At 42.5% G+C, this 24,340-nt stretch overlaps 1 protein-coding gene across 1 annotated transcript in view; it reads left to right on the plus strand.

Annotated features, from left to right (window-relative positions):
• Positions 1 to 24,340, plus strand: part of csmd3b (CUB and Sushi multiple domains 3b) — a 317,162-nt gene that overhangs the window by 218,345 nt on the left and 74,477 nt on the right. Inside the window, exons 11-20 of the mRNA XM_062410450.1 lie at positions 1,242 to 1,345; positions 2,985 to 3,097; positions 11,871 to 12,053; positions 12,335 to 12,661; positions 14,988 to 15,182; positions 16,955 to 17,093; positions 17,724 to 17,911; positions 18,233 to 18,421; positions 21,798 to 21,914; positions 22,463 to 22,678. Coding sequence (XP_062266434.1) covers positions 1,242 to 1,345; positions 2,985 to 3,097; positions 11,871 to 12,053; positions 12,335 to 12,661; positions 14,988 to 15,182; positions 16,955 to 17,093; positions 17,724 to 17,911; positions 18,233 to 18,421; positions 21,798 to 21,914; positions 22,463 to 22,678 — 1,771 coding nt within the window. The remainder of the gene's footprint in view (positions 1 to 1,241; positions 1,346 to 2,984; positions 3,098 to 11,870; positions 12,054 to 12,334; positions 12,662 to 14,987; positions 15,183 to 16,954; positions 17,094 to 17,723; positions 17,912 to 18,232; positions 18,422 to 21,797; positions 21,915 to 22,462; positions 22,679 to 24,340) is intronic.

The following is a 24,340-nucleotide window of genomic DNA, read 5'->3' on the forward strand; positions in this document are numbered from 1 at the left end:
ATTCAGTTACATACGTCTCATGGGAGATTGTTGCCCCTCATTAAAGTCACATGCTGCAAGAACCGTATTTTGGGGCTCAGAGCGGAAATGAGAAGAGACATTTTTCCTTTAAAAAAAAAAGAAGAAGATCATTACACAATATTGTCTCAAGCAGCAGGTGAAGGAGAAAGCATGGCAGCTGTTTTCGTCTTGTCTGTTTTTCATCTATTCTCTCATCATAGATTCAGAGAATAAGGTCACAGTGAGTTTACACTTCAGCATGCACACAAGTGGTGTCATGTCCCGGAGTGTTCAGGTTGCAGACAGTGAAGGAGGAATCATGATGTCTGACTAAAGCTGGATCAATATCCTCAGAAATAGGAGGATATTGACACGCAGACTGTCAACACAGCGGAGTGCAGGGGCCATTAGGATTATCTGAAGTCCTCCAGCACAACATATAATCTAGAAATCTGAACATTTCTCATAATTTGTGAGGAAGAGGAGGGAGCACAGGGAGAGGGAGGTTACACACAACCCCTGAGGGTCACATCAGAATTCCAGTTTGAAACATTCTAAGATTCAATATAACCCCTCACACCTCCCTGTTGCCTCCTCATCCTCCTCTCTCCTCCCCTCTTTCATCTGCCTTCATCTTCTTTCCTCCTCTCTTAGTGCTCCCCTTATCCCTCTCATTTCCACTTTTCCCTCTTCTCCTTTGCCAAATGTGTTTCTCTCTGGTCTCAGATGAAACAGAAAGTGTTGGTTTTGTGATTCCTGATCTGAGTTTTGAGTCGCGCTTCCCGAGCAGAGCAGGAGGTGCTGCTCATCTCCTCCCTGCTCCTTAGGCTTTGATTAATAAAGTCACACCGCATTGTGTGATGCATTAATGATTTAAGATTATAATTGTTATACCAGACCTTTGGTCTCCTGTAATTGAAATAGAATAATGTGTCAATGGTATGGTCAGAGGTGAAAGTCTCAACATAAAAAACAGCTTTGAAGCACATGTTGGCTGTGATTGAGGTCAGTTAAGGGCAATTTCTTTTGAAAGATTGCATTTTAACATTATTCCTGTCATTGCTAATTTATTTTTCCCTCACCATGCATCTTTAAATTGACAAGTTTGTATTGCTTTCTTCCTTTTTTTAGCCAAAGAAACCAAAAAGTTGCATTTCTGTAAATCTGTACTCCATATTGTGGATCTTTATTGAGAGCGGCTTCAACCTAACACGTCTGTTTTTTCTGTTTATGAACTAAAGGTGATCCAGATCAATTTTGAAGAGTTTGACCTGGAGATAGCCTACGATACTCTGACTATAGGAGACGGAGGAGAAGTTGGAGATCCTACAGCTATACTGCAAGTGTAAGTATTCCTGTCTCCTTTATGTACTACAAGTTCGCTCCAGTGGAAAGTTTCTTCATGGAGTTTATTCTTGTCCAGATCAAGCATCTCAGGGTAGAAGGACTTGAAAGGAGAGAAACACAATTCATAAATCCCACATGGGATCATATTTCTCTGCATGACGCTGGTTGCATCTGAAAGTCATTGTGTAACTGTTCAGAAAGATATGTTGAAAACTATTCTCCAGGAGAAAATAAGTATCTTTGCTATTTTAACATTAAGTATGTCATAAAAAAAAAAAATGCAAAGTGTTAGTTAACGAAAAGGACTCTCATGAGCAGCTACATGCAGCTCAGGCTCTGATGTCGTATCATCCACATTACTGCAGAAAAGCAGCTTCAACAAAGCGATGTTGTGAGATAAACTCCTGAAAAGTGGAAATTTAATAACCTCCAGACAAGGTGCTTCTGTAACTGAATTTATTTCATTGCATTGATAGTGTTTCCATATCGAACCAGCCGACTTCAGAAAGCATTGTTGAAAGTGTAAAGTCGAACCCGTCAGAGTAAAACCTAACTTTGACCATTTTCATTTCAAACCGTCAGCTGCTAGAATGAATATCATTCTCCGTCTTTCTTCATACAACCGGTGAAATTTAAAAACAGAATTGCATCCTGGGGTTTTCTCGATTGAAAAGATGACTTGTACCCAGGGGTTAAAACCTCTCTACAGTGCCGGAAGAGTAACAGATGTGGAGCCTTTTACAATAGTCGGACAAATTTTGTTTATTCCGCGTCGAGACGGGACACTAGCCTCGCAATGTCAAGCAATTTACATTTGTGAAAAGGGTCAGGAACTTCTCAATGTTATTTCTCTGCGCACTGGTTTATCAACGAGTTTGTTTTTTTAAATGTCTGTCTCTGACTTTCTTATTCAATCCTACATGATGCATTTCTTTATTTTCATTTTAAAAACCGTTTGCATCCTTAGACCTGGTTATGTGTAACTTTTTTTTCCCACTAGAAAACAATAAAATGTAAGCAAGAACATTTAAATGAAGACATACGTTTATGAATTCATCATACTTGTGGGACTACGTGCAAAGTTTCAGGAAGTAATTGTTTTGTCGTAATGGAATTTTTGTGATATTGCTTCATATTTTGCATATAACTCTTAATGCTTCGGCGTCGTACTTCGATACAGAAATCGCTGTTCCACTATGGATCCGGTGCCGTTTCATTTTCGGAGCCGATTCATCCACCTCCATTTTCTATTAATGTTTCCGAGCTCAACGCGTATAAACCCTCCTCCTCGCTCGGCTTCTTTCATTCTCTCCGCGCTTCCTTCCCCGTTCCCTCCAGATACAAAAATATATCTCTCACTTAAATAAAGTACAGCGCACACTCTCAGTCTGGATGTTCTGAATATGCTGGAAAGTGTGGGTGACATATGTATGCAAGCGTTTTTATTTTTTAGGTTTGTGTCTGTGAGAAGGAGTAAGAGATAGCAATAGACTCGAAACCCCAAAGCACACAGGTCCCGCTTCATCCTCAGCTCTCAGATGCTCCGGCAATTTGTTCACACTCAGAGCTGCACTTAAGAATTAAGGCTTCGGCTGCATAGATTAAAATGACAATGGTTTTGCATTTCTGCGTTTCAGCCTCTCGGGCAGCTTTGTCCCCGACTTGATCGTCAGCATGACCCACCAGATGTGGCTCCACCTACAGTCGGATGAGAGCGTTGGATCGATAGGATTTAAGATCAACTATAAAGGTAGGTAACGTGGGAACTGAGAGAAAATGAAATGGAATGAAATATTTGCTTGTAAAAGAATGATTGGAATAGTTTAGCAGCTCTAGATTCAACTTTATCTTGGAGATCGGCCGGAGCCCTGGTCCTATCTAGGCAATTTGTTTGTTATGGAAGCATCAATGAGTCAGTGTTTGGATCTACAATAGGGCTGTGGAGATCTCTTTCATCACAGTAAACACCATCATGTCCTGTTTGTGGACCAATTATCCTCCTCCGTATTCCGCCCTACAGCCTGGAAGGACCGTTAGTGTTAGAATCCACAGTGACCAAAAGAACTTTCTTGTGTGACTATAAAATAAGAAGTTACTCAGACCTTGTTGACACTACTGCAGTTGAACTACTGTGTTTGAACGGATATTTTCCCTCCATTTTTTAAAAATATCTTCGTCCAAACTCCTGTACATCATGCCAGGCCAGTAGGTGGCGATAGAGTTTACATTAACAAGCTGTCCGATACCACAGACGAACACTGTGGCTCATGTGAATGGTGGTAATGTTACCTACAAACTTGCACATATTTGCAAATATTTCCATACTGTGGACGAGAGGTTCAAACGCAGAGGGAAACGTTAATTTTTGTTTTGCAAAATGTCCAAATACGTGTGGACCATAAATAAGTGTTTCATTTAAAAGCAGTGAAAAACATTTTGAGGTTAAATTACTACCTTAAATCCCTGACTCAAATTCAAATGTTACACTACACAATAAACCTTTCACTCCTTTCACCAAGACAAAACAAAACCATCGGGGGACGTGTTTTTGTTCTCTGCCTGTGGTCCCATTCCTTTCTGTCTTGGTTCGCCGGGAAAGTTTGTCTGCTTAACAATGAACTCTGAAGTCAGCGACTCCAGGGAAATCTAAGGAAATGAAAGGAAAATGCAATGTGTCATGGTTCTGCAAAGACGACTTGTGGTCTGTCCAGCGAACGCATTGTTTTCTGTCCCACAGTCGTTGGCATTTTGAATCTGAATTCACTGGACCATCAATAAGTCCTTTCAAGGTTTAGGTTGTTTCCCAGATTAAAGACTCCTCCAATCAAATCATCCTTAAACTCTTTACTCTCTTTGTTTAAAAAAATACTCAACATTTATATAAATATCACGATTAAAATTCTTCATTTCCAAAGTTCCCTATTTCATTCGATTTCCCATCAAACGCTGAGCTTTGGTGCTCAGATGAACTTGACGTGCCTCATTCAAGATTCATCATTTGCTGCTTTATCGTCATAAAGAGGCCACGCCCACTGACAAGGCCTCAAGTTATAGGAGAGGAGGGACAGTGACTATTTGTTTGGATATGTGTTCTTCCCCTTTTATTTCCCTCTGAGTGTCAACGTGAGGCTGAAAAGAACAAACACAAAATAGTGATTAAAAGAACACAAAGTCAAAATAAATTGAAGGTACATGTATTTTCCAGTACTGGAGTATTTTATACACATATTCTGAAAACTGAACAAATACTCGCCATCGTCTTTCTAAAAGATCTTCTACCAATACTGATGAGCTTGTGCAGTGATTTGATTCATGCTGTGACTGTCACAACACTCGGTGCCGCCACTGATCTGCATGTTTAGAAAAGGAGTCACGCCAACTTGAAATCATAAACGGCATCTGCTTAGGGGCTCCACAAAATCCCTGTTCATTTCCTCTGAGTAATTTCCCCATAGGGATCAATAGAAAAATGACTGGAGAGTGCCGCCATTTAAAAGCACCCATGCTTATAATAATGCTCGGGTTGCACGGGCATGATGGAGCGCGGCGCCCGTGTTCCATATTTTAACAATCGAGAAAACATTTAAACTGTATTCATCCCACTGAGGATAATCAAATGCCAGTTTTATTATTTTTTTATTTGTAGCTGCTCATTGGCCTGGATGGATTTCATTTCAAGAGTTTATATATCTATAAATGTGACTTTCTCACTCAAACCACAACAACCTGAGAAGTTCTGTCGATACTCGGTGCAAGACAAATGTGTTTGTCTCAGAGTGTTGGCTCCAGCCCCCACAGGATGTACTCTAGGAGGTGGTGCAGGGGGGGGTGTGGGGGGGGTGTTTATTCATAAAACTACTTCCTATAGACCTCTGCTGGGAAAATATAAGCATTATTAGTGACTCTGGTGTTACTGCAATGTCTCTGATGCGCTACACATCGCGTGTGTGTGTGTGTGTGTGTGTGGGTGGGTGGGAGACAGGTCCTCCGTCAGTGAGCCAGCGAAGCTCCACCATCAAGTCACTCACCTCTTCCTCTCCTCACAAGCTCCCTCTCTTTGTGTTTGTCTGTCTATCCGTCCCATTTTTCCTCATTAGTCATCTCTTCATCCCCGATTCTGTCTCTCTCTCTCTCTCTCTCTCTCTCTCTCTCTCTCTCTCTCTATCTCTCTCTCTCTCTTTCTATATCTCTCTCTATCGTCTTCTTTATAAAATCAAACATTCCCTCCATCACCTTGGTCTGAGGTGCTCATTCCATCCTCCCCCTTTTTCCCTCTGTCACCCATCTTCTCTCATGTCGTCTCGTCTCCTGCAGCCGACCAGTCCTGCTTCCCTCTTTCTTCTTTGGGCTTATTCACCGTCGTCCTTGGTCCTTGTTGCTTTCTTTTGATCCTCCCTTTCATTCTCTCTCTCCGTATATCTCCCTCTCTCCATCCCTGTGTCCCACTCCTTTTTCTTGTCACCATTCATCTTTTATTAAAGCCAAGGTCACTAACCTGGCAACACTTTGACTCGTCTTCCCCGTTGCAAGGCAAAGCCTCCCACACACACACACACACACACACACACACACACACACGCGCACACACACACCCTGCACTTGTCTCTCTATAGTTGTGAGGACACTCATTGAAATAATGCATTCCATACCATATCCTAAACCAACACAAGAAAATGACCTGAGCCTAACCCTAAGCTAGTTCTAACTCTAACCCCATAACCAAGTCTTGATGATGGTATTGAACCAAAAATTGGCCCTCATAACTATAGATATACACACACACACACACACACACACACACACACACACACTCTTACACATACACACACACACATACACTGTCCACTGAACCATGGCCTTTCACAGTTATAGAGTTAGGGGCACTTTAACATTACAGCCGTCGTTTAAACTAAAGTTTTTGTCGAATCGATGAATAATTTAACATAAGCTTGTATTTCAGTCTGTGCGACCCATAAAGAGGTTGTTATCCAGGGTCGTATCGCATAATATATACATGTCTATATGTTAATGTGTGATTGTGGAGTTGAACAACACCTGTGTACGTGTACTTTCCAAGTATACCTGCTTTAAATTTCCTTTACGGTTTGAGTAACACAACAATAAAAACAGCGTTTCAGTTGTTTATTTTTATTTTCTAGGAAATTAAAGTAAAGAAACTGGGTGTTCTATTCAAGGATGCGTGTCAAGGTGTTTCACGATATATAGATTTTACAGAATCCTATGTGGCTTCAAGAAGAGAAACGACAAAGATTGAAACGAGTATCTGAGGATATTAATGTGGAATCATTCATGTATTCATTCTAATTCACTTAAGCGTAGTTTTTATAGTTTTAGATGGTAATAATGACAGGATAACACGTTTGATTTTTCTGAGTCAGTTTTGAGTCCAGAACATATTTAACATTCATTGACAATGGCTGGTGACAAACTGCACAGACCAAACACAAGAAATATTCTGATTTACAGCTTTGAATTCGATCTTTTGGGTGAAGTCCACCTCGTTATGGATGATACTCATACTAATACATTATTAACTCTAACAGCCATTTTCTGAATCAGAGAGAAGGTATTCTGCGATTAGCAGTGCCCACCCGTGTCACTTCCTCTTCCCCCACGTCTGCTCAGACTGTGTGACCTCAGCTTCCAACCACCGGCTCATCTTACTTTCCAGCCTTTTTTTTCCAGAGCAGGATTTTCAGAGCACCACCGTGGCGTTTCTATAATTCAAACACAGCAGCTGCCATTTGGATTGATGCAGAATTCATCCCTCCACACAGGGTAAAACCTTCTGCTCCACTTAAGAGCAGCAGCTGATTCCTGCCAATTGCGACAGGCACAGGTGCTCGGTGCCCTCAGTCCAACATTTGTCACCCAAGACGTATGTCTGGCCGCGTGCGTGTGAGCTGGTGGACACCTGCACGTCAGTGTGATGGAAGCGTCAGGTGCACTGCGGTGTTAGATGTGTCTAATGGGATGTGAGACGGGAGGTTTGAGCAACACGGTCGCTACCAAACCATTCATAAATAACTAATGGTTAGTCCTTAAATAAATAAGAGTTAGTGTTTGATAAAAGAGTAAAGTGCCACCATTTATTCAAAGTCTGTCTGCCAGATTTATGCCGCAGTGGGAATAATGACTTCCAGGAGTGTTTCCCAATATTCAAACCGTTAAAGATGCGACATATCGGATTGTGAATCCAAATGTTTGCATCACCTCTCCTCCGTTTTCCCTGAAGCATGTGTGAGTGACGATTGTGAGACTTCCTCTCTGACGATGAGTCATTACCTTGAGCTCCTGCTGTTTGTGCATCGTTCACAGCCTCATCCCATCGTTCTGTGTTACGTAACGCTGTGCTGGGAAACTACAGAGTGCTGCACAGACGTCAAGGGGGGGGGGGGGGGGGGGGTTGGATGGCACATGTGTTAATGTCATGACAACGTGCTTTTGCTCCACGTGTGTCACATGTTACTGGAATTCTCAGAGTGTGCCATTAGTTAATTCTGCTTCCAAGACAAAGAAATTATATAACAGTATTTTCTTAGGATGAGGAAAAGTATACTGTATGTTGGTATGGCTTCTCTCCTCTCCTCTCCTCCCCCTCATCCCCCTCCTCTCCTTTCCTCTCCTCACTTCCATCAGTCAGTCATCATGTCAGCTCTTTCAGGATTTTTCATCTGTTCTTTATGGTTTTTAATATGTGATGTATTTTATAGGACGGGAAAGATGTCAAGGTGGCTTTTTACAGCACACTTGACTCCTGGGTTTGTGAGGCTGTAGTGCACATGTGTGTGTGTGTGTGTGTGGGGGGGGGGGGTGTGTGTGAGCTGAAAGGTATAGAGAGAATGTGGTGTTTTTGTGTGTTTGCCTTATGTCTCCACGTTGCTGTGTGTAATTGCAAGCGGGTCCATGTTTGAAAATAAGTGTTGAGTGTTAGACTGGATTAGAAATGGAAAATAATGTCATGTTGCTGACGTCTAAACAAATTGTATGAAGCCAAACAGACAATAGACATTAATGCAAATGAATATATAACAACTACAACTATGACAAAAACCTTAGACAAAAAAAATATTTTGACTTTTTAATTGAAGCCATATCCAATCAACTAACATGGAGGAGGTTGGGTTTCATGGAGCTCAAGTTTGTTCATATTTATAAATGGTATCGTGAATCATAGAGAAAGCCAAAAGTCACACAACGCTGTAAAACAAACTTAATTTGCAAATAATAAAACCTCTATAAACACCCAATGATAAACTCTCCGTAATAAAAACACTTCATATGTGAATAGAAGATATTTCATCATGCAATAACGATACCAGACGCCTGCTCAGTCTTAACATTGTTGTCAAAATTAGTGGCGGGTCCCGGAGGATCTCAGTCCTCCTGCAGCGCTGTAGTCCAGACACAGAGCAGGTCTCTCTTAATCACACAGCACTCAACTGCATTTCATTCACAGCCCCTGAAACACCATGAAATATGAAGTCATGAAATATTCATTCACAACATAACCAGAAAACGTGGTTCAATTTTACAGTCAATAACCTTGCTATTGGGTTAGTGAATCAAAGCCTTTTAGGGTTGCTTGCTTGCGCCCATGTGTGCCCGGTGTGCGCGTTTGTGCGTGTCTGTGCGTGTGTTTGTGTGTGTGTGTGCATGCTTCAATGGTAACCTGTGAAGGGCAGGCCTAACTTAATCACAGCACTGTAAACACCATTTCATTTTCTAGTCATGAATTATTGACTCCAGTAATATCCTCTTGTAGCCACCGGTGTTAGTGATTCCTGAAATACTAGATCTGTCGTCATTCAGTCAAAATTCATTGATAAAAAATGGAGTGCTCCCCCCCATTAGGACCTAATCATATATTCCATCTATTTCAAATCACACACACCTAGTTACAGTTTGAAGAATTGTCCTCTTTCTGGTCCTTTCCCCTCAAATAGATTAAACGAGCAAGGACTGATTGAGCCTTGTTGTACTTAGAAGTAACGTATGAGATGTCAGGTTTTTTTTGGCCCCTTATTGGTCATGAAGTCATTAGAGAGGCTCATCAAGAAGAAACTCCAGATGGTTCAGAGCAGACTCCCTTGTTTTAACCATAAACAAGAGAACATTTGAGAAAAATGTATCTTTATCCTTTGCTGATTTTCTTGTTGCTTTCTTATTTTTTAGTTTTATTAATTTTTTCACCTACACACGGCAAGAAGTAGCATTTGCACAAAACAATTGCCTCGGAGACGTGGCTGTCCTGTTCCCTCGCCTGTACTCTGTGCTCACAGATGATTTCCAGAATATTTATGAGGATGGGCACATCCTGAAATCCACTGATTATGCTGGAATCACAAGGTCACGGGATGGAGCCTGGGCGTTTTTACGGCCCGGGGTCTGGAGTGATTTACCAGCTCGCAGAAAAACAGCCCAATTATAAAGTATGATCTTAAAAAAGTCCAATTTATCAAGTTTGAGCATTGACTTTAAAAAAAAGCCTTTAGTGCACTTTAAGTAAGACGAGTGTGCAGAGATCGCTTGTCTTAATGGGAACAGAAAATTGTTGTCTTTCTTGTAACATTGCCTATTAAATCAATCCTCAAAAGCTCCTCAGTGGCTTCAGAGAGGCAGGGAAAAAATGTCAGTAAAGCAAGTGTTATAAATTAGATCATTTTCGTTCTGCAGGCCGTACGCGCTGATGTCTGCAGCCAATCGAGTCAATGTGAGCCACTCCCTTCAGGTCGAGGTGTCACACGGCCGCCAGCTAATTAGACGGACTGCAGTTCCCATTTCTTCCTCACACTGAAAAACCTGCCTGAGCACACATAATAGGCTTTCTCTTCTTCTGTGGTTTTTATAAGGTGCCATTATTATTTCACGTGGTTTCAATGAGTTTAACGCATCTTTGTTTTTCTTGTTTCGGCAGCTTCGCTGAGGGGAAACTGGAAATAAAACACAGCATGAGCCGATACATGCAGGAGAGCTTTTATTGAAGATTGTATTAGACTATGCGTGAGCAATACAGCTACACACTCGGGGTTCGATCACTATTAGCAACCCGGCTCGAAAATCAATCTCACAATGGTCGCAAAAGTGAAACAGCCCATAAGCTTTTTCTTCTCTCCAAACTCATTATAGCCCAAAATCTATCACCTTACTCTCATGGATCTTTACAAAAAGAGCAGGTGTGTATGTGTGTGTGTGTGTATGTGTGTGTGTGTGTGCGTTTGTGTTTGTGTGTGAGTCTCCATGTATTTCCATGGAGAATGGTATGTGAGCATGATGGAATATTACAAAACAGAACGGAGTGAGGCTCAATGTGCAATCTCAAACATGATATTGAAGTTCCACTTACACACACATACACACACACACACACACAAAAAAAAAACACACCACACACACTTGCATGCATACACTTTAAGGCTAAGCTCCTTTGTGAATCCGTCAGCCTTGTTGTCACCCACACAACAGCATTCTTGGTGTACGTGTGTTTTTGCCTGTGTGAGAGATGTGTGTGTGTGTGATGCTGAGGAGAGCCGGACTGTAGATGTGGGATTTTGTGGCCTTGTTAATGTGTGTGTGTGTGTGTGTGTGTGTGTGTGTGTGTGTGTGTGTGTGTGTGTGTCCACTGAGCAAGTGTGTGTGTGAGAGTAGCAAAGGAATGTTTTCCGACTCTACGCCTGTTTTCTCTCCAAAGCAATTTGTTCTCCATTCTCCTGCAATGTGTGTGAGCATGTGTGTGTTGGTGTGTGTGTGCTCACGCTCGGGCCTGTGCGTAAGGCAAGCTGTGATTGGTCAGGCCTGTGGGCTTCATAAAGACAATGTCATGATGGAAATTAATGCAATACATCACAAACACACGCTCAGACACCCACACAAGCACAAGCCTGTGCTTCCTGCCACTGGCCACTCCTGTAAATAATACTGGAAATCGGAGAAGAGAACAGGGGAATAAAAGGGAGGAAGACTTTGGGAAATAAAGGGGTGGGGGGGGGTGGTATTTACAGAAACACCTTATGCAAGAATGTAGAATCAAACATCGGTCCGTCCAACCCTATAATCCGAGCATCCACAGGGAGATGGATATAAACATAGCTCTGAGTTTAGCAGTAATACACATTTAGAAGTAGAAGCTTTAAATTGTATTTATTGTACTTCTGCAATATGTTATATGGTATCACATTGTCTACATTTGTAATTGTTTTTGTGTATTTTTGACTCATCCCCACTTAGAGCTGCACTAACCTGTACGAAGGGCGCTCTACAAATACAGTTTGGTTGGTTGGTCGGCTGGTTGATGAATTTATGGATTTATTGATTTTATTATGTTATTTACCTTTGTCTTGACTGACTTTTGTCCATTACCTTCATTTTTCCTTCAATCCTTCTGAGAGATCTACAGACCTGAGCGTCGGGTCAAGATTCATGTTGTCTCAGGTCGTTTGTTCCGGTCTCCAAGGTCCACGCAGCCGTTGACGTTCCCTGTGAAAACTGTGTGTTTCTTCCAGAGATAGACAAAGAGAGCTGCGGCGACCCCGGGACTCCCCTGTACGGCGTGAGGGAAGGCGACAGCTTCTCAAATGGCGGAATCCTACGATTTGAGTGCCAGTTTGGCTTCGAGCTGATCGGAGAGAGGACCATCTCCTGCCAAGACAACAATCAGTGGTCGGCAAACATCCCCATGTGCATATGTAAGTAATGAAACCACTGAGATGTGATACTCAGGGGTATGGCTGCAGGAGTGTGTGTGTGGGGGGGGGGGGGGGCGGCACAAACATGGCCTGAGCTCTGCTGTGATGTAGACAACAGTCAGTCTGACCTATCACTACGTTGCCAGTGCAGAGTTTATTAAGGCCCGGAGCAGATGATGACCGATGGTGCTGTGGAGAATGAATGAATATTTAACAGAAATATTTTTCTCTTCCATTCCCCCGTCTCTCCTTCTGTGTCTTTCTCTATCTTCCTCCCACAGTCCCCTGTATGTCCAACTTCACAGCCCCCGCAGGCACCGTCCTCTCCCCAGATTACCCAGAAGGCTACGGGAACAACATGAACTGCATCTGGCTCATCCAATCTGAACCGGGTTCCAGAATCCACTTGGCTTTTAATGACTTTGACCTGGAGGCCCCGTACGATGCCCTGACGCTGAAAGACGGCGAGACAAACGAGGCCGTCGTCATCGGGAGGTTCTCGGGAGCCGAGAGTCCTTCTCACCTGACGTCCAACACCAACACGCTGAGGCTGGAGTTTCAGGCTGATCACTCCATGTCAGGGAGAGGATTTAATATCACCTATAGCAGTATGTCGGGCTTTTTCCTCCATCTCATTCCGTTCTATTTTCCGTTTTAAATGAAGAAAAATCGCCACATTTATTTGCTCTGCTCCGAAACAATATGAGATGTGGAAGCAGGATATTAACAATATGCCATATAGGACCAAAATCCGAGTTTCAAGCATTTTTCCTGCGAGTTGAAGTTGGACTCGTGGTCACAACAGGAAAAGGATCATTTAGCTGTAAATGTATTTCCCTTTGCAGCAGAGTGATGCCGGCGTCTCTGAGGCTGAGAAATTGTTCTGTTTTCAAGCTACGAGGCAGCATTTCTCAAATTACTGTAAATGAATTTTATGCATGAGTTTCAGCAGGGACCCCAAGTGCCTATATTGGATAGGAGGTGTTTTTATCCTGAAACTCCGTAACCACCCGCACTGCAACCAGTCTGTGGTCCAAACTTTATCTGTAACAATCAGAACTACTTTGATGGAAGGTCTTAGAATGTTATAGAAGCAGATTCTTTCTAATCCTCATAATTGTCTTCACAACAACCTCTTTATAGTACAACTGCAATTCTCCCCCTCAACATACTGTGTATGTGATGTTGGGATAGATAGAAGCTCTTCACAGCTCTAACAGTTAGATCAGACCGCCTCAACCAGACAAAGATTGGTTTCAGAGGAGACTGAAGACGAGCTGTATTGATTCAAGTCGGGTCGTGTAGCTGTTACAGCAGCTAAGAATAGAGGTGTAGGTGTTAAACAAAGAGGAAATAAGACGAGAGAAGAAATAAGACAAGGGAGGAACACATTTTTGGTAACTTTTAGCTTTTTTGTTTTCGTCAGATGAGACGACTGTGGAGATGAAAATAGTATCAGTTGTTGATGTGTTTATTAATGTTGCCTTAACAAACTCTGTTTCAAATGATGAAACCGCCACTGCCTGCAAACTCCCATGGGATCTTTAACATTGGAACTTGACCACTAGAGGGCAACACACAGTCACAGAGTTTCTGACAACAACAAACGGAAGAGGAAGTTGTGATAATACAGTATATCTCATGAGAAAGAGACCGAAGCCATGGTACCTAAAAAGTCTCATCGCCATTGTTGAAATGTCTTCCTTGTGTCCTATGTTTATCTTTCTTGAATGATTGGCTACACTGCCCCCTAAAACTTCCATTGGTACTTCCTTATTCTTTCAATATCCGATAAAAAAAGATTGAAATGAACGCAGAGTACAGAACGAATTACTTTTTTTCGCAAATAAACTTTGAGCGTAAATGAGACGTCAGCCTTGCTCAAGACGACTTGAAGTAAGCGTAAAACTATCCAAGCTAACTTTTCAAAAGCTCCAAAACCATCATACCTGGTGTCTTTAACCTCTGTCATGATGGGATCTAAGATGTTAGGGATGTGGGAGCAGTTAGCATCTCAGAAATCCACATCTTCATTCGAGTCATCAGCCCCGCAAACATCTGCAAAAATCCATCAAAGCCCAGGTGACTCTCAGATGTATTGATGGCGAGCTTGCTAGACAACAGGACACAACGTGTACGATTAATAATGGATTTGTTTGAAGGTATATTTGTTCGTTTTTGATGCAGGTGAACCCTCAGCCCCCCACTAGCAGTCTTTGAGCTAATTTAGGCTAAACACGTCTCCGCACCGGACAAACAAGAGATGGAAATGGATATTGATCTTCTCGGCTGAATGTGGGTTTGATGGCAAACAGGCATATTTCCCAAAGCAGAAGAGTTCAGTCCCCACAGTGTGGCTGTGATTTATCAATCCGTGAATATCATATTTTCAAAACAGTTTATAGCTTACTGCCTTCGTCTTATTTATTTAAGATTATATTTGATAGTCAACTGTGAAGAGGTAGATAGGAAATAAGGTTGAGACATTGAAAGGCTAACACATGCACAATCGATCCATGGACGCTGCGGGTTATAAGGCGTAGGTTGTACGCATTCGGACACCAGGACACTCTAGTATTAGACATTTCTAATCATTCTATCTCACCAGTTTGCTTAATTAGTAAAACACAAGGATTTTAAACTTGGATTTTACGACTCTGTATTACTGTTAGCATGTTGAATGTGCATATGAGCAAACCATATAAAGACAAGTCAGGAATCAAAGCAGGAATCCAGAAAAGACAGATTATAACTACTCTTGTAAAAGTTTTCATGGCCAAGGACTAAATGTCACATGGAAGGAATTCATCTCTTGGACATTTGATCAAAATGGAGCCTGTGATTGACTGTAAAGTTGAGTTCTCATCGTCTTTTCTATAAGTCTCTGACATCTTTCTCATTATATCCGTGTCTCCCTGTAACCGTGTACCCCAGCGTTTGGCCATAACGAGTGCCCGGACCCTGGCATCCCTATCAACGCTCGTCGCTTCGGAGACAGCTTCCAGCTGGGCAGCTCCATCTCCGTGGTCTGCGAGGACGGTTTCATCAAAACCCAGGGAACCGAGACCATCACCTGTCAGCTGGAAAGAGGGAAAGTCATGTGGAGCGGGCCCATCCCGAAATGTGAAGGTAAATATTGACTGTTTGATTCAATTTTAATTTAGGGACAATACACCATCCAAGACATCATCTTAAAGACCCAGGGGCTGGAAATTATCTATTGCCAGCCTGGCAGAGGGGAAAAAAGTACAGAAGTGGCTGTTTAACCTAAATACACTGAAAAATAAATATTAAATCACCGTCGCCACAGATCCAGCTACAGATACTGGGACTGTGGTAAAGTTTAAACATATAAAACCATTCATGTACAGTGTGTGGGGGCAGAGATAAATATGAGCTCTAACAGAAATGTGAATTTAATGGCATATAAATGTGAATATGTCGGCTGTATTTGTGTATAATTGTCATTATGGTATTTCATAAAAGAAATAACTGAAACCACAAGTCAATCTGCCTATTAGTCAGTGTGCCAATTCATTTTAATCATAGTCATTTCATATATCAGTATCCCACTGTTAACACTGTCATTTATCATCCATATACAATCAGAATAATTATATTAGCATTTAAATGTATAATCATTTACTAAGGCGGAAACAGTGGAACGTCTAATCAAATCAAAGTCGTGTATGAAAGTGCACAGAACAAAAGGAGTGCGAGTGTTCCAGGTGAGACTCCAGCAGCAGGTATAATTAACTTCAAGTATTTCCAACACTGTCTGTTGATGGAGCTGTTGATAGTTCAAAGAAAGAACTACGTTATTTGTGCTCCAGGACATTTCATGTTCCCCAGATCCACGTCAGCTCACTCCTGCCTGAAACCGTTTGGATGGGAAATGTGGAGGATATTAGGGGCGGTGACAAATCCACATATACAGTAATGATGGCCTGGCTCTGCTTTTGCAAAGTTCCACTAATTATTTTTCCTTTTACAGCAAGAAACTTTGTTCATTTCACTCACAGATGGTTAGTTAACTAGCCGCTGAACACTGGATCATCTTCGCAGCTCGAGAGTCGGCTCCCTCCCTCAGGAGGTGGCGGACGCCAAAGCAGAGCAGATAGGAGACGAGATATCCGATTTAAATATGTCGACATGTGAATTAATGCTGGTGTTGCTCAACATGTAAATAATAGACTGTACATAAAGATATATGACTAGCTGCTCTAAAAAAGTGAAACCAAAGCCCCCCCCTGGTGGCTGCCTGCAGTATAGATGACAAACAATGCCTCCCCCTAGTTAGGGAATCGGACATGGATCAAACTAACATGTAATTTTAACTTGTTGTTATCACACTGGTGTATATTTCAGGGGATAGTTTGGTACCACAAAGACTCTCAATGCACAAAATGGCACCCTTCTGGGATATTTAGGCTTTATTCCTTTATAGTGCCAGGAATTGAAGATGCTTTGTCCATGGTTACATAGAGTCTATGGTGTAGATAGGCAACAGTTTGTTAACATGTTGCCTATCTTGTTGTTATTCCTCCAATGTGGCTAAAAAGTAGGTTTATCACATATTTAGACATTAAATTGGCCTCCTATCCAAAAGTCATGAACGTATTGTGTAAAATCCCAGCATGCATTGCAGAATTCTGCTAAGCCTGTTTGCTGTTGCAGGAAAATATTTTCTCACTGAAAGACATTTTTCGTTGTTATCTGCTTGTCAAGCTGTCAATGAAAATAGCCGACTCCAGTCCTGGAGTTGGCCTTTTGATGATACAAATCAAATTTCATTGTCTCTCATACAGTATTTGTGTTCTCTCTCTCTCTCTCTCTCTCTCTCTCTCTCTCTCTCTCTCTCTCTCTCTCTCTCTCCTCCCCCACGCCCCATTCTCCCCCAGCACCGTGTGGAGGCCACTTCTCAGCCCCGACTGGAGTGATTTTGTCTCCCGGGTGGCCTGGTTACTACAAAGACTCCCTCAGCTGTGAGTGGGTGATTGAATCAGAGCCTGGACGCTCCATCAAAATCACATTTGACAGGTGGGTGGCATAACTCTCTGATCCTGCATGTTGTAAAGGCTCTCGCAGCTTTGAACGGAGCAGGAGTGTGCTGATTGATCAGAATCCCCAACGAGTACTTCTGACAAGCAGCCGTATACAAAACTTTGAGTTTATGAGGATTAAGCATGTGCATAATGATAATATCTTAGATTCCATTGGCTGTATCAATACTGTCGGGAGTTGTTGATCAGGATGAGTGGGTTATTCTTTTGTATAATAAACATGTGTTCTCTGAGCTATGAACTGCTTATATTAACATTTCTTTTTAATACATTTTGCATTGGTTTGAGCCTCAGGTTCAAACAAACTGCGAATAACAACATTTGCTCAACAACCCGTAGACCCCGACCTCCTACAGCATGTTAACTCAATTAAACTAAAATACACACTTGTACAGAAAGTATAATATTCATGGTTGTTATCTAACGCTGAAGTGCCCTTGTAAAATGTCCTAATTCAAGTAACACAAAGACATACACTTAAGTAACACTGTTGGCCTCACGTCTTTATTTTGTTAGCGTTACCACAAACAGATGTATTGATGTATATGACTAAATTACTATCGACATTAACGTAATGATCGGGGGAATGTGATTTATTGTCTCACAGGTTCCAGACAGAGCTGGGCTATGACTTCCTGGAGATCCACGACGGGCCCAACCTCCTGTCCCCGCTGGTCGGCTCCTTCAACGGAACCCAGGTGCCCCAGTTCCTGTTCAGCAGCAGCAACTTTCTGTACCTGCTGTTTACCACCGATAACAGCCGGTCAAACGCTGGATTCAAGATAATATATGAAAGTAAGTTAGACACAAAAACATGTACTGTATGGGTGCATAACCACATATACAGCATATACAGCTTAAATATGATGTCCACTGTGCTACATCTTCTACAGGTCTGAGTAATACACACGGATATGATGATCGATTATTAATTTATTCATTGCTGAATAAACCTTTTTTATACTGTGACACAACAGACCTTCAAACAAAGATTATCAGTAAAGACCAAACCTGCATAGAATCAATCTATATGTGAAAAATCAAAGCATTTCTAATTCTGACAATAATCATATCACGGTATCAAATCATTTCTAAATAAACAAATAATTCCTTCAGGCGTGACGGTGGACAGCTACTCCTGTCTGGACCCTGGTATTCCGGTCAATGGTATTCGCTACGGACAGGATTTCTCCATCGGCTCCACGGTGTCATTTGGCTGTGACTCAGGCTACAGACTCAGCCACGAGGAGCCGCTGGTGTGTGAGAAGAACCACTGGTGGAGCCACGCTCTGCCCACGTGCGATGGTAAATATCTGAAGAAAAAATAAATTTTATTTGAATTTGGGTCCAGACACAGCCCGAGGCCGGGTTGACTGCAGCCATGACAATGGTAGTTCACTGATCTATTACAGTACAAATGAGATGCTATGTTATTATGAAAAAACTATTTTTGAGATGACATTTAAACTTCCCTGACTATCAGTAGAAATATGTACTTTTTTAACTGAAAGGTAAGAAGTTCAGAAAAATAATTATCACTTCTCCAGAATTGAAGAAATTGGACAGATTATCTAATTTATTCATGACAGTAGCCTCAAAGTAGCAAGATGTGTGATAAAGATCAGATGTGGAGCTGCTATCGCTGTACGAAATGCAACAAACACACACACACACACTCACACACACACACACACACATTCACACACAAATATAATATGAACATAAACTAACACTGGGTGTACTGAGTCATGGCTGCTGTGGCTGATGCTGAACGATTTGAGGAAAAGATGAGAGATCTCTGGGCATGCACTTTACATTTTGTGTGTGTGTTTGTGTGTGTCTGTATTTGTCTGTATGTGTGTGTGTCTGTATGCCAGTGCCTGTGTGTGTGTGTGTGCTGCCTCCATGTCTTCCATGTCTTTGTGCTGCTTTTATCCACGGGTCTCCTGTCACCCTCTCTCCTGTGTGAACCGTGAACACAGGACGGTTTGAGGTAGATTTGAGGTAAGGTTGACGAAAGCCTGTGTCGGCTGTCACCTCCTCTCTCCTCCCTTTCAAACCAGGGGGTGAGGGGAGGGTGTGGGGGTGTGTCTCGAGAGAGACGAGAGGGGGGGAGCAGAATAGGACGGAGCAAAGACGGATGCGGCAGTGCTGCACTGGTTTTGTGGCCTCTTGCGTGGTTCAGCTTGCTGGCTCAGGCGCTTGTTAACCACATTTGAAATGCACAGTCCCTGGGAGCGGGAGCAGTTTCCTCCGAGGAGGCAGTTTGAGCATATAAACATCAAGCTCGGGGCCTGGAATTTATGTGCTGAATGCCATTAGAGTGTGTTTACACAGCACTGTATGTACCACACAGGTATGGGAATGTATTTGCTGCTGCGGCTGCTAAGAAATGGCCGAGCATGATTGACAACAAGTGCACCGTGAACAGCGCCAGCTGAGTCAGCCCTGGAGAGTGTAGCACAAATCTAACATTGTTCATACTGAGGGGGGGGAATAACAGCAACGCTCCTACATACTATAGTAAAGGGTATGAATAAGATGATGACATGATTATTAAAAGAGCCATACAAATATTTACTTTGTACATTAATATGTGTGACGTGTGAATACTGACCTGAGGATTATTTACCAGTTTTAAGGATGTTGGGATAATTTAAATAAAGTATTATCCACAGGAGGATAGATAGAGGGGGGGGGGGGGGGGGAGGAATGACCTCCTGAAGGTAGTGGTGGAGAGAGAGCAAGATGAAAGGAGATCAGAAAGAGAGACAGATAGACAGATGGAGAAAAGGTAGAGAGGAGGAGATGTTATGCAGTGTTTTAAATTTCTCACATAGCTCTGCATTCAACATAGAGAGCTTCCCTGGCAGAAAAGTATCAATAATTAATGATGCTGTGTGTGTGTGCTTGCAAGCTGCTGTGCATGAGTCCCCGTGTCAGAATGTGTGTGTGTGTGTGTTTGTGTGTGTGTTTTTTTTTTGTGTGTGTCCATTTCTTTATTTTGGAAATTACTCGTACTCACGCTTCTCGAGGACGATGCTGATGTCTTAAAAACCATGGAGGTTGAGTTTGAAGATACTGATGTTCTGTTGTGGTTTTACCACATTACCAATACCGGACTGGTCTGTTCTATGTGGCTGTAGCGTTGGTCAGCAGTGGAAATTACCTTTACAGGTTTGATTTCGGGCCGCACTTCTCAGAGTTGGTTGGTTTCAGCCTCCACGCTTCTGATCAGGTGTCGAACTTATAGGGAAGTTCAGCAGAACTTTCAGGCTCGACCTTCACCCTGCCGCTCTGCCACCGTTGCACTTTTGAGGTAATGTTACGGCATTTTATCAGCGTATTGTGAGAGAAAATGACAGAGCAGCCGCCCAACTGTAAGATGAACCAACTGGAGCGAGCCGAAATGAAGCACCCTGTGATACATGCATGCATTAGTATGCATGGAATGAGCAACGGATTTTTCCTGCGGACCTGGTTTCAACTCTGAGCACCCCTGTGCCGGCGCAGGCCTTTTCCTGCATAACAATGTGCGGAGTTGAACCACGCGCAGAACTTTCAGGGTCGTCCCGGGGCCGCACCGTGAGCCTCCAAATGTTTCAAGTTGTTCCTGAGACACATCTGTATCGCCTCACCACTTTGTTTTAATGGTGTGCAGTAGCTGCAGTGATCGCACAGCATTAATTTGGGGGGGGGGGAAGCAAGCTTAAAGCATTTCTTTTCCATTTCTGTTTCATGTCGGTTTTCTGCCCCGGAACAAGCCGAGAGACTGAACGTCCCAGAGCAACGAGATCTTGCAAATAGGTTGCAAATCTCACTTCTCAGCAAAAGAAGCTTCAGTTATTGTCCAATTGGCTGTATCATGCAGAAACTGTTATTGCTTTTAAAGCTTTCCTTTTTTTTTACATTTCTAACAGTTGACACCATTTAGAATACAACATCATGTACCTGCAAAACAAGGCACCAACATGTGATCGATCACTGCTGATTATTGTCAATAGTGATAAGAGGAGATAAGCGACCTGAAGTACAAGTAAATACTTAAAGATACAACAAATCTTCAAGAAAATGTCTAAGATGGTTACCTCACACATTTTCGTTGTTGTCGCCTTTAAATTGCAACATATGTCTATTACCTGGACTTAAACTCCTGGGGGAAACAACGTATGATGAGAGAAAATCTCCCTCGTAACGGATCACTGTTATTTGTTGCTCTTTGCTGCGTAACACAAATAAAACTTTAATATCTCAACTCATCCGTGAACGTAACTTGTGCCCCAGTCGCGTCAGGTTGGTGAAGACAACTCCCAGGATTCCTCGCTGCTTCACGATGTCATCAGGCTTAGCATTTTGTCATTGTTTTGACAGAGCGACCCCTAGTGGCCAATCTTATATATCGTACGTTTAGTTTTCCACTTGTGTGACTCTCAAAGGACCCCCCCCCCCCCCCCCACACCCTCTCTTTCTCTTCCTCTGTCCATCCCTCCTTCTCTCATACCATATGTTTGATGGATCTTGACTTAAGCATGAGGGGTCCGCAGGGGAACATTATCTGTTTTAGGTATCAACAAACTGATGCTAACCTTCTCCCTGCCTCTGCCTTCTCTCTCTCTCTCTCTCTCTCTCTCTCTCTCTCTCTTTCACTCTTTCCACACTCTGTCTCTCTCAATCTCCTCAGCGCTGTGTGGCGGAGATGTGAGGGGTCCCTGGGGTACCATCCTTAGTCCCGGCTATCCAGACAGCTACCCTTCATCTCTCAACTGTACCTGGACTGTTGAAGTCAGCCACGGGAAAGGCGAGACTCACACACGCACACACACCCACACACACACACACACACACACACACAGATGAACATTCACAGATTCGCACTGCCTAATAGAGAGAGACAGCGTGAGAGACGGGGGCAAGCAGCACATACACACAGTCCAGCCTCTGCAATACTGTAACACCAAACCTGCTCCCTGCATGAAATGTTTAGTATCTTCTGTTTTATAGAATATTTACAATTACTTTTTGTAAGTTGTCCAGCAATAGTCATATATGGAGAGAATAAGGTTTAAATAAGACACATGATTCCACTTATAGATTATGATTCAAATATGTTTAACTTCTTATATTGACCATTTTGAATATGTGCTGTGATCACTTTGTCGAATGAACCATTATAACTTTGGATAAAAGAGCCTGTTGAGAATTAATCAAACTTTTAAAGGTTATCTCAACTATGTGTCTGTGTGTGTGTTTGTGTGTGTGTGTATATGTGTGTGTGTGTGTGTGTGTGTGTGTGTGTGTGTGTGTGTGTGTGTGTGTGTGTGTGTGTGTGTGTGTGTGTCAAAACAGGAGTCCAGTTTCAGTTCAACTCCTTTCATCTGGAGGACCAGCATGATTACCTCCTGGTTACCGAGAACGGGAGTTTCCTTCAACCGCTGGCTCGCCTGACTGGCAACGAGTTGCCTAGCAACATCAATGCCGGTCTCTATGGCAACTTCAAAGCTCAGCTGCGATTCGTCTCTGACTTTTCCATCTCGTACGAAGGCTTCAACATAACTTTCTCCGGTAATTTACTCACTTCCAGTCACTCAACTCTAGATCAGCCCAGAAAACCAGGGGACGAGGATCCCAGTCAGCACAGTGAAATAATAGCCTCTCTTTAAAAGATAAGAAAGCAAAGCGACATTTCTTCCTATGCAGTCTCTCATAGTGTATTGTAGTAAATGATCTGTCATAGCTTCACTTCGAGCTGTAAAGTTACCAAAGAAATGTTAAGTTAATTTATACAGCACCTTATCACCGAGTGCTTATACTAAAAAGTAGATTAAAGTAGCAGACACAAATACAGACGTATGAGACTGAAAAAGCTAAAGAGATGTCGATTTAAAGGGATGAATCTCTGTCACCACCAGAACAACACGTCAAGTCTTATTTAGTTTAAATGTACAAAACCGAGAGGGTGATATAAGGCTGTGGAAGCTCACTGAAGAAGATGCCTGTACACAAAGCTAAAACAAATGTAGGCTAATACGAGAGCGCTGCAATAAACCATCTGTACATGAGGGTTGTGATGTTAGAGGTGTTTCATAACCTGTGTGATGGTTATTGAGGATGTCGTCTGCGCTGCATCCAGAGTTGATCATGAAGTTGAACCTTCACTTCTCCACGACTGTTTCAACTCTGTCCGTCCAGTGTGTTTTTTTGATGGATGCACCACGAGGCAGAGTCACGGGGATCTGCAGGCCTGACCCAGGGACACTCGCCCGCTGTCTTTATGATTCTCAGTCAGTCAGCGCACAGTACAGTGATCAGCGGTGTCAAGACCCCACACCCGCATCACCAGGCATCGAGATGTGATTTGAGGGTTGTGATGGGAGCCGTTTCAGTGGAGTGGAACCAACAGCCGCCATCAGTGAAAAAGGGTTTTATTAAGTCTAAAACTACAGCTTCAAATAGTAGTTTGGTGGCGGCTTGAGTCACATTCTACAAATATCAAATTGGATCGATTGAGATACAGTTTGTATTTGAGTAATTTATAAACAAAACATCCAAACTTTTTTTTATTCATTTATTTTTTGGTTAATTTGCATTTATATTATCTTTGTTATCCATAAAGGGATCTAAACAATGGAGTATTAGGGCCGAAATAAAGGGGGTGAAAACATTTTGAGAATTAATTTGATAATCTTCATTGTCTTTCCTTTAAATGGCATTTTCAATTGGAATGTTTTCATGTTTTTAAGGCACAGCTGCACAGAACTGTAAATCTGGGTTAATGTCCAGCTCACGTTTTTTCCTCGGAAGAGAAATATCTCACCACTCAGTGACTACCCATAAAACCTCATTCAGGGATTGCTCAAGAAAAAAGCTGAGTAGCAGAGAAGTTACACAACATTAAACGGAACACAATCCCCCATTAATTAACACAAAAGTGGAAAACATGAGACGCAGACGGACTCCTCTTGGCCTCATTGGTGGTGTTCTGAAAATGTGTGCGAGTCACAAGTGCAAGGTTGTGTTACTTTGCCATCACCCGTGTTCAAAATGAGTTAAGCGGCGTAATTAAGACAATGTATAAAGCTGCATCTGCCCCTCATAAATCACCACCCTCCGCCTAACTGCCCTCTCAAAACCCTCTCATTGACTTTGGACCAGAGGAGCATCTTTAATCCGAGTTTACACTGAAGGACGTCGTTCCACCTCCCAGATGGCTGAAGCTGATTCTCA

This window comes from Platichthys flesus, chromosome 17 (genome assembly GCF_949316205.1).
Source record: "Platichthys flesus chromosome 17, fPlaFle2.1, whole genome shotgun sequence".
NCBI classification, from domain to species: Eukaryota; Metazoa; Chordata; class Actinopteri; order Pleuronectiformes; family Pleuronectidae; genus Platichthys; species Platichthys flesus.